General features: G+C 35.9%; 1 protein-coding gene across 2 annotated transcripts in view; it reads right to left on the bottom strand.

Annotated features, from left to right (window-relative positions):
• Nucleotides 1-11,294, bottom strand: part of HSPA14 (heat shock protein family A (Hsp70) member 14) — a 42,707-nt gene that overhangs the window by 2,531 nt on the left and 28,882 nt on the right. For both annotated transcript variants that reach the window (XM_027073486.2, XM_015067758.3), the window contains 3 exons: nucleotides 3,601-3,813; nucleotides 3,026-3,199; nucleotides 14-84 (listed from right to left, as the gene is read on the bottom strand). In XM_027073486.2, the coding sequence (XP_026929287.1) occupies nucleotides 14-84; nucleotides 3,026-3,199; nucleotides 3,601-3,813 (458 nt within the window). The remainder of the gene's footprint in view (nucleotides 1-13; nucleotides 85-3,025; nucleotides 3,200-3,600; nucleotides 3,814-11,294) is intronic.

The raw sequence follows: 11,294 nt of genomic DNA, 5'->3' as shown, positions 1-11,294 counted from the left end.
TTTAATTTTGTACCTTTTCATAGTAAGAACAGCCAATATATCACGTAATCCATTTTCTTTTTTATCTAGATCCTGGAGTACAACCTGTTTATGTAAAAATAATACAGAGATGATTTAGTACTTTGATATATTAATAAATTGATGCATCAATTATTCCAACAGACCAAATTTTACTCATTACTGGAACAAACCTTTTCAAATAGGGCAGTTCTCAATTTTTCTACCATTTACCAGAATCTGAAAATAGGATTAAACTTTCCTAACTGGAAATGTCTCCTCTAGAAGGACAACATATATATCTGTTCCTCTTAAATGTCATGCCCTAGACTAAAATGATTGTTTCTATGAAATATTCTTTGCCTCAGAAAATAAAGACTGCTTTTCCTTTTTGATAATTAAGCCATTTCCAGTAACATGTAAGTTATATTTTGGTATATACTCCTTTTTTAAATATAAGTTTATTTATTTATTTTGAGAGACAGCAGGGGAGGGGCAGAGAGAGGGGGAGAAAAAGAATCCCAAGCAGGTTCTGCACTGTCAGCACAGAGCCCGACACAAGGCTCGAACCCACGAACCGCATGATCATGACCTGAGCCAAAATTGAGAGTCAAACGCTTAACCAACTGAGCCACCCAGGTGCCGATATTTTGGTATACCCTTACTACATGTACTTTTAAAAATTCAAATATTTTAAATACACTTGGAAAACCAATTTAAAGAAACACATGGCAAATTCTTTTGTACAACTAAGATTACACTTGTACATTTGTACAAACGAGATATTAATGAATTTACTATAAAATGCTTTGGTTTCCTAAAAAAAAGGTATACCAATAAACCAAGTTTGGAAGTGACTTTTCAGATTTGCCAACATCAAGTTTTATGACCTTAGGCAAGCACCATGTACCTTGATTTACTCATTTGTAAAATGAGGAGGTTAGAACAGATGGGATCTCTAAAAGAACATCTTCCAAATTCAGTATTAGGTGACTAACTCTGCTCCTGGCATCTGTAAGTTAGGATACGGTGACAACAGCTGCAGCCTCGGAGGAGTGTACGAAGGGAAATAAATGCACAGGAGAAAGAAGCTGAGGGAATACTAAGACAGCCAAATGAGTTTAGAAATACAGTACACAGGGGCACCTGGGTGGCTCAGTCCGGCTGAGCGTCTGACTTCAGCCTCAGGTCATGATCTCGCGGCTCACGAGTTCAAGCCCCGCGTCGGGCTCTGTGCTGACAGCTCAGAGCCTGGAGCCTGTTTCAGATTCTGTGTCTCCCTCTCTCTCTGCCCCCCCCCACCCCCCCGACATGTACTCTGTCTCTCTCTGCCTCTCAAAAATAAAGAAAACTAATAAAAAAATTTTAAAAAATACAGTACACAGGAAAGTGCTTGTAGAGTAATTCACATCAGAAACATCTGGATGAGCTTTTGAAAGCTTGACTAGTCGAAGGAGCCCCACTCCACTAGATTCTAAGATGTCGGAGGTTCAGCCCAGATATGTTATGTATGTGTGTGTGTGTTTTCATCATTCTTTCGTTGAAATCAGAGAATAGATATAATGCTGAAGACACTACACGTTCTCTTCAGTTACCCACATTTGTTTTTCACTATAGAAGTATTTCATGCTCAGGTCCTGTGCTGCTTGTTAAAGACTCAGTACAAAGTGGTAACAAGTAAAAAAAGAAAAAAGAAACCTTCTTGGTACCTTCAAATCTACCCACTGTTAGATTTCCTAAATATAGTTGAAATACTTATAGATATTTTCTCTATCTATGCTTGGATATTTATACACACACCGTCACAAACACCACCTCCCTCACACACACTCATGCTCTCAAACTTTTTATTTAAACACAAATGATATCATACTGTAAATAAAGCTCTGCCGTCTTTGTATGTGTGTTTTAATGTAATTATATTTGGGGGGCATGTTTCTAAGCAGATAATGTGGCTCCATTTCGTTCCTATTAAAGAATGCAGAGGACTCTATAGTATGAAATATGAATGTGGTATTTTGAAAAAGCAAAGGTGTCTGTATCAGAGGCAGAAGGGTAATAATGGCAAGAGCAAGCGCCCAGGAATAAAACCAACTGAGGATAAATTTTAGCTCAACCAGGAAAAGAACAAGGTATTTATTGCCATGAGCTTGTTTTTCAGTCATCTATAAAATGACCATAATAATGTCTATCTCACAGCACTTTGAGATTAGGTTTGTAAATTGCCTAATCAGCACGTGGCACGTAGTAAACAAAAAAAGTCATTTTCCCTACTGCTTACATTTTACCAAGGAGGGCCAAGAGTACAAAGATAAACAGAAAAAAATACATATTGTATTTTATTTTCTTGTGACTTTTTGAAATTAAAATTGCTTATTTCTTCTCTAGGTAGTGGGGCTCCTGGGTGGCTCGGTAGGTTAGGCACCCAACTCTTGGTTTCAGCTCAGGTCACGATCTCACAGTTCCCAGTTCGTGAGTTTGAGCCCTGTGTGGGGCTCTGCACCGACAGTGCAGAGCCTGCTTGGGATTCTCTCTCTCTCTCTCTCTCTCTCTCTCTCTCTCTCGCTCTCTCTCTCTCTCTCTCCCTCCCCACTCACGCTCCTTCTCTCTCAAAATAAATAAATAAATAAAATTTTTAAAAAAGTAAGTAGGGGCTCCTGGGTGGCTCAGTCGTTTGAGCATTAGACTCTTCTTTTCGGCTCAGGTCATGATCTCCCAATTTCGTGAGTTCAAGCCCCACGTTGGGCTCCACGCTGGTAGTGCAGAGTGTGCTTGAGATCCTATCTCTGCCCTTCCCCTACTGGTGCTGTCTCTGTCTCTCTCTCAAAATAAATAAACTTAAAAAAAACCTAAAATATTAAAAAGATTAAAAATAAATAAAAATTTTAAAAAGTAAGAATTCATTCATAAAAATGTGTTAGATACCCTATATACATTTTATGTTAATAGATATTAAGTTGAGTTAATGCAGAAGGAAAAGTTAAGCAGCTTCACATGACTAATTCATTGTCTAATTTTATGTATTCACCTGTGCGAACTTGTCTTCCTCTTTTGCAGAGTTCTTCCCCTCAGACTCATAGAGTTCAAGGCATACTGAAGATATACTTCCGGGGGCTTGTAATGTGTGTTGTCTTCGAGCCGGCAAAGGAGTCCCTGATGGGAACAGTACTGTGAAGCTTTTGGCTCCTGATTCATCGACTCCCTAATAAGCAGAAAAATAATATCCGTATCCTTTGATATTTACCATTACAATTATAAAGCCATTCCTATTATAAATGTAATACTTATTCCTGACTGACAACATAGGCAAAGAACACAGAAATGATCCTGAATCCCAACCTACTTCACTTAACAATAAAATGAAACATGTATCCCTCTATCTGTATGTGAAGCTTCTGATTAAAATTACAATTAAGAAATTAACATGCTAGGTAAATGCTAACTTAAAGAACATAAGAAACTCATTAAACGTAAAGTTATAAATCTAAATTTAAAATTTTTACCAGTATACAAGGTTTTACTGTAAAAACATGGTATATATAAATAACTATGGCAATAAATTTATACTACTTTTATGGAAAAGTAAAGAAAAGCTAAACATACCTTAACTAAAATATCTTTGGCTGAACACTCTATCTTAAGAGACTCTTCGACTAAAAGGTTTTCTTTGCCAGTAAGAATCCCTGCTTCTATAGCTGCACCTATAGGGATGACTTCATCAGGAGGGACAGAATTCAGAAGCTCAACATTTGGGAAAAGATCTTTAATCAGCTGCTGTAGCCTTGGGATGCGAGAAGACCCTCCACAAAGAACAACCTAGAAAATTAAAAATAATTTTTAGGTTTTTACTTTTAGAACAATGGTTGTTTCTCAGAATTAAGTGTTATAGGTTCAGCCATCTTTACCACATATAATGGTAAATACAAGCCCTATTTTATCATACATTATATTGTGCTTAAAATATATATAAATATATATTTAATACATTGTTGGTATTTAACAAATTCTTTACTCATAAACCACAAAATTTAAAAAGGAGCAATCTCACCACACATTAGAAGTACAGTACAGTCACATACACGTGGCTCGTGATTAATTTTGGGCATATGAGGTTTAACCATAAATCTCATTTAAACAGGAAATATATTAATACTTTGTATTATTCCAATACTTCTAAAAGAAATGTTTGTGGGGTGCCTGGGTGGTTCAGTCAGTTAAGCTTCCAACTTTGGCCCAGGTCACGATCTCACAGTCTGTGAGTTCGAGCCCCGTGTTGGGCTCTGTGCTGACAGCTTAGAGCCTGGAGCCTACTTCGGATTCTGTGTCTCTCTCTCTCTCTCTGCCCCTCCCCTGCTCATGCTCTGTCTCTCCCTGTCTCAAAAATAAATAAAAACATTAAAAAATTAAAAAAAAAATGTTTGCATAAATCTTACAGCATTTTTGTGACAATCTGTCTTCACCATGGAAGAATACTAAATTTTCTTGAGGAAAAAGATGTTTTATACAAATACATTTTAAGCTCTTGGTGCCATCTGATTAAATACGTTGTCTCTAAAGAACTTTATATAAAATTGTTCCTTTATGAGCTTGTCCACACATCTAGCACCCCAACTTTTACGGCTGTCATGTGAGGGGATGGGGCTCCAAATCACCCAACTCTGCCAGTCAGAGGGGCTGGCATTCATGAGTCCCACAGGACTATCCAAAACAAAGAAGCAGTTTTTAAATCAGTGAAGCAGCACCCTGTGCCCAGTGGCTAGATACCTGGGCTCAGCACAGACAGAGCCAGGCAAAAATACCCATTTTCCAATTTCTCCCTGGAAGAGGTTTAACTGCATACTTCCCAGGTGCCACCTGAGAGTTTGGCTTCCAATCACCCGGTATGGAGGTCCTGACTACGATCCTCCTCTTTGGGACACTTACAGTGGTTGGCACAGTGTCAACCACTGAGAGCCGCTAAGAACAGGGATGGCAGCTTAGGCATAAAGGTTTGAGAGGCAACCAGGAACTTAGGCTGGGCTGATGGACAAAGTTCATTTCCTATGTAAGTCCAGTGTACCTAGGTTGGAAGAGATGACGGTTTTATGTAATGCACAGAAACCAACATAGAGAGTCAATATATGTATTCCAAACAAAATAACAAAAGAATTCTATTCAGAAACCTATCTTAATAAAACAAAAGTAAGTGATTTTCCCAACAGAGTTAAAAATAAGAGTAATAAAGATGATCACTAAGGTCAGGAGAATGATGCATAAATAAAATGAGAATTTTAACAAAAAGACAGAAAATGTTAACAAAATACCAAACAGAAATCACAGAGCTGAAGAATACAATAACTGAACTGAAAAATTCCATACAGGGGTTCAACAGCAGACTATACCAAATGAAAGAAAGGATCTGTGAACTCAGAGACAGGATAGAGGAATTCATCTAAACAGAGGAGCAAAAAGAAAAAAAAAAATGAAAAAGAATTAAGATAGCTTAAGGGACTTACAGGATCAATAGTTAGCACACTAACACACATATTATAGGGGCCCCCAGAAGAAAAAAACAAAGAAAAAGGAGCAGAAAGCTTATTAAAAAGGGTGAAAACTTACCTAACCTGGGGAAAGAAAGATCCAGATCCAATAGGCACAAAAATTACCAAATAAGATGAATAAAGAGATCCACAATGAGACACATTATAATGAAAGTGTCAAAAGTTAAAGACAAAGAGAGAATCTTAAAAGCCCCAAGAGAAAAGCAACTTGTTACAAGGGAACTCCCGTAAGATGATAAGCAGATATTTCAACAGAAATCTTGGAGACCAGGAGGGATATATTCAAAGTGCTAAAAGAGAAAAACCTGTCAGCCAAGAATAATCTACCCAGCAAAGCTGTCCTTCAAAGAATGTTGATTAATAACATGAAAGCATATGAAACTATAAAACCACTGGTAATGGTAAATATATACAGTTGACCTTGAACAATTAGAGTCAGGGACACCAATCCCATGCATAGTTGAAAATCCATGTACAACATCCGACTAACCCAAAACTTAACTATTAATTGCCTACTGTTGGCCAGAAGCCTTACCATTAACACAGTCGGTAAACACATGTTTTGTATATGTATTACATACTATATTCTTACAATAAAGTAAGCCTGAGAAAAGAAAATGTTATTAAGAAAATCATGAAGAGGGGCGCCTGGGTGGCTCAGTCGGTTGAGCGTCCGACTTCAGCTCAGGTCATGATCTCGCGGTGTGTGAGTTCAAGCCCTGCATTGGGCTCTGGGCTGACAGCTCGGAGCCTGGAGCCTGCTTTGGATTCTGAGTCTCCCTCTCTCTCTGCCCCTCCCCTGCTCATGCTCTGTCTCTCTCTGTCTCAAAAATAAATAGAAACATTAAAAAAAATTAAAAAAAAATCATGAAGAAGAGAAAATACACTTACAGTACTGCACTGTGTTTATTGAAAAAAAATCCACCTATGAGTGGATCTGTGCAATTCAAACCTGTGTTGTTCAAGGAAGGGCCACTTGTGGTTAAATTCAGAATACTCTAATATTGTAATGGTAAAGGATAAGTCAGTTGTAACTCTAGTATGAAGGTTAAAAAACAAAGACAAAAATAACGGTAACTACAATAATTTGATAATGGACAAGTAATATAAAAAGATGTAAACGGTGATGTCGAAAACATAAAATGTGAAGGAGTGCAAGAATGTAGAGATTTCACATGTGTTGAAGTTATTATCAGCTTCAAATAGGCTATTATAACTACAAGATGTTTTATGTAAGTCTCATGGTAACCACAAAGCAAAACTTATAATAGATACAACAAAAGATAAAGCAATCAAAGCATACCAATAAAACCAAAGTCATCAAATCACAAAGAAAGAACAAAAGGAAGAAAGGAACAAATGAGCTACAAAATAGAAAACAATTAACAAATGGCAATAGTAAGTTTATAGTTATCAAAAATTAAATTATTTTCTGTACACTAACAACAAATTATTGGAAAGAGAAATTAAGAAGACAATCCCATTCACAAAAGCAATAAAAAGAATAAAGTATTTAGGAATAAATTTAACCAAGGAAGTGAATGATCTGTACACTGAAAACTATAAGGATATTGATGAAAGAAATTGAAGAAGACACAAATAAGTTGAAAGATATTCCATGTTTACGGATTGGAAGAATTAATATTATTAAAATATTTGTATTTGTCCATTTGTATTTGTAGTATTTGTCCATACTACACAAAGTGATCTACAGATTCGATGCAATCTCTATCAAAATTTCAATAGCATTTTTCACAGAAATAGAAAAAACAATCCTAGAATTCACATGGAACCACAAAAGACCCGACACAGCCAAAGCAATCTTGAGAAAGAACAAAGCTGGAGCATCACACTTCCTCATTTCAAAATATATTACAAAGCCACAGTAATCAGAACAGAATGGTATTGGCATAGAAGCAGACACACAGATCAACAGAAAAGAACAGTGAGCCCAGTAAAAAACCTACGCATATATGATCAATTAATTTTCAACAAAGGAACCAAGAATATACAACAGAGAAAGGACAGTCTCCTTAATAAATGGAATGTGGAAAAGTGGACATCTACATGCAAGAAAATAAAACTGGACCACTATGTTACACCACACACAAAAATTAACTCAAATTGAAGACTGGAATTATGACCTGAAACTATAAAACTCTCAGAAGAAAATATAGGGAGGAAGGTCCTTGAAACTGGTCTTTGCAATGAGATTTTTGGATTTGACAGCTAAAGCCAAGGCAATAAAACCAAAAATAAACAGGTAGGACTATACCAAACTGAAAAGCTCCTGAATAACAAAAGAAACCATCAACAAAAATGAAAAGGTAACCCATAAAAAGGGAAGAAATATTTCCAAACCACTTATCTGGAAAAGGGTTAATATGCAAAATATACCAGGAAGTCATAAAGTCAACAACAAAAAAGCAACTTGATCAAAAAAATAAATGGGCAAAGGACCCGAAGAGACATTTTTCTGAAGAAGATATACAGGTAGCTAAGAGACACATGAAAAGATGCTCAACATCACGAATCATCAGGCAAATGAAAATCAAAACCACAATGAGGTATCACCTCACACTTGTTATGGTGACTCTCATCAAAAACACAAAAGATAACAAGTACTGACAAAAACACAGACAAAAGGAAACCCCTGTACACTGCTGGGAATGTAAACTGATAGAACCACTATGGAAAACAGTTTGCAAATTCCTCAAGAAATAAAAAAATAGAATTACCATATGATGCAGGTATCTTACTTACGAGTATATGTTCAAAGGAAATGAAATCACTACCTCAAAGAGATATTTGTACTCTCACGTTGATTACAGCATTATTCACAATAGCCAAGGTATAGAAATATCCTAAGTGTCTGTTGATGGATGAATGGGTAAAGATGTGGTATATATATAAACACAATGCAATATCATTCAGCTAAAAAAAAAAAAAAAAAAAAAGGAAATCCTGTCATTTGCAACAACATGAGTGAACATGGAAGGCAGTATGTGAGGTGAGATAAGCCAGACAGAGAAAGACAAATACTGCATGGTGTCAACTCGTACGTGGAATCTGAAAAAAAAAAGTCAAACTCATAAAGAAGGCAGAAAAGTGGTTGCAACTGGAGCATGGGGGAAATAGGGAGAGGTTAGTAGAAGGGTACAAAATTTCAGTTGTAAGTGAATAAGGTTTGAGGATCTAATGTATAACATGGTGACTATAGTTGATAATAATCATACTACATAACTGAGATTTGCTAAGAAAGCAAACTTAAGTGTTTTCACCCCTGACTCAAAAAGGTAAAAATATGGTGTGAGATATGTGTTAATTAACTCCACAGTGGGAATCCTTTCACAGTGTATACATCTAACAAATCTCACACTGTTTGCTAGGAATATCTTACAATTGTTTTTGTCAATCACACCTCAGTAGAGCTGAATAAAATTACTCCTTTATAAATAACTTTAATTTCCTTATTAGTTCATACATTTAACACTTATAACTCCAGAAGCATTCAGAATATTGAATAAATAGGTAGCCCCAAGAAGGGAAATCATCAATAACCACTTCTGACTTCGAAGTCTTTTTAGACAAAAGGATCCACTGATGAAAACCAGGTCTCTTTAACACTAGGTGTGAATTGATGAATAATACCATATTGATCTCCAGGTGAGGGCATGAGGAACATCAGCTGAATGATACCAAGAAAAAAAGAAAAGCAGGGTTGCCTTGGCAAAGTTCCCTAAGACTTCCCTAAAAGTTTGGGAGATAAGTAAACATAAAAGTCTTCTCTAAAATGTTATGATCCCAGATAAACACTATGAGAATAAAAATGTAAAATATGCCCTTTCAAATTTCTCATAGTCAATTTCAAAAAGCCTTATTAATAAGCAATTAAGTGATGCTATGCAAAAAAAAAAAAATCAAACTAGAAAATCTTGGCTTTTGGAATTTTCATTTAAAAAAGTAAAAAATATTACCCTATGACCCAGCAATTACACTACTAGGTATTTATCCAAAGGATACAGGAAGGCTGTTTCGAAGGGGCACATGTACTCCAATGTTTATAGCACCACTATCAACAATAGCCAGAGTATGGAAAGAGCCCAAATGTCCACTGACCAATGAATGAATAAAGAAGATGTGGTATGTATATACAATGGAGTATTACTCTGTGATCAAAAAGAATGGAATCTTGCCATTTGCAACAACATGGAGGGAACTAGAGTGTATTATGCTAAGGAAAATTAGTCAAAGAAAGACAAATATATGACTTCACTCATATGTGGAATTTAAGATACAAAACAGATGAACATAAGGGAAGGGAAACAAAAACAGTATAAAAACAGGGAGGAAGACAAACCCGTAAGAGACTCTTAAATACAGAGAAAAAAATGAGGGTGCCTGGAGGGGTTTTGGGTGGGGGGGGATGGGCTAAATGGGAAAGGGGCATTAAGGAGGGTGTTATATATAAGTGATAGATCACTAAATTCTATTCCTGAAATCATTATTATACTATATGTTAACTAACTTGGATGTAAATTAATTTAAAAAATAATAAAAACAAAAAAGTAACAAATACTAACAATGTGTTACTATTAATGCTGATGGTAACCAGCAAGTTTTAATTTAAATAAATTCTTTAAATACCTAGTCTGTAGATTTCTTTTGTGACTTAAATTTTAGTACAAAATACATACATTCGGAACATAAATAACTTCTCTTACCAAAAGCTTTTCAAATATAACTTTCACAGTAATTTCATAAAACTGCTGTTAAGGAAAATCAAACTACCTTAACTACTTGGGTATTAAAAACATGAATTTAAACAACAAAGAAGAAAATAAAAAATATTACAGATTATTCTGAAAATATGAAAACAACAAAATCTGTCAAAGCCTGTGGAATAAAGCCAAAGCTATTAAGTAGTAAAACTGTAGTTAACTTTTTTATTAGGGAAAAGAATAAATGAAAAAAATAAATTAGCATTCAGTATAGGAATTTAGGAAAATAATACAAGTGTCCTAAAAGGACTGGAAGAAATAAGGAAAAAATCAGAAATAAACCAATGAGAGAAGAGAAAAATATGAACTGAACAAATCTAAAGAAGTTTTTCCGGGGGTAGTAGTAACAGAAGTTTGAGCAAAAAACAAACAAACAAACATACACACACACACAACAAATTATCTGTCAAATCTAGTAAAGGAAAAACAGAAAAACTCAAAAAGCAAAAAATAAAAAATAGAGAAACTGGCTGGTTTTAATTTCAAAAACTTATGTATACTCTTAAATTTTAGTATCAAGGGGTGCCTGGGTGGTTCAGTTGGCTAAGCGTCCCACTCTTGGTTTTGACTCAGGTCATGATCTCATGATTTGTGAATTCAAGCCCCACATCAGGCTCTGCACTGACAACTCAGAGCCTGCTTGGGATTCTGTCTGTCTCTCTCTCTTTCTGCTTCTCCCCTGCACAATGTCTCTGTCAAAAATAAATAAACATTAAAAAAATAAATTTTAGTATCAAAAATACATAAAAATGAAAAATTATAAGATTATACAAAGTCAGGGACACCTGGGTGGCTCAGTTGGTTGGGCGATCAACTTCGGCTCAGGTCATGATCTCGCAGTTCGTGGGTTCGAGCCCCGTGTCGGGCTCTGTGCTGACAGCTCAGAGCCTGGAGCCTGCTTCCGATTCTGTGTCTCCCCTCTCTCTGCCCCTCCCCTGCTCACGCTCTGTGTCTCTCTGTCTCTCAATAATAAATA

The sequence above is a fragment of the Acinonyx jubatus genome, chromosome B4, assembly GCF_027475565.1.
Source record: "Acinonyx jubatus isolate Ajub_Pintada_27869175 chromosome B4, VMU_Ajub_asm_v1.0, whole genome shotgun sequence".
NCBI lineage: Eukaryota > Metazoa > Chordata > Mammalia > Carnivora > Felidae > Acinonyx > Acinonyx jubatus.
This window is presented reverse-complemented; position numbering and strand designations above follow the sequence as displayed.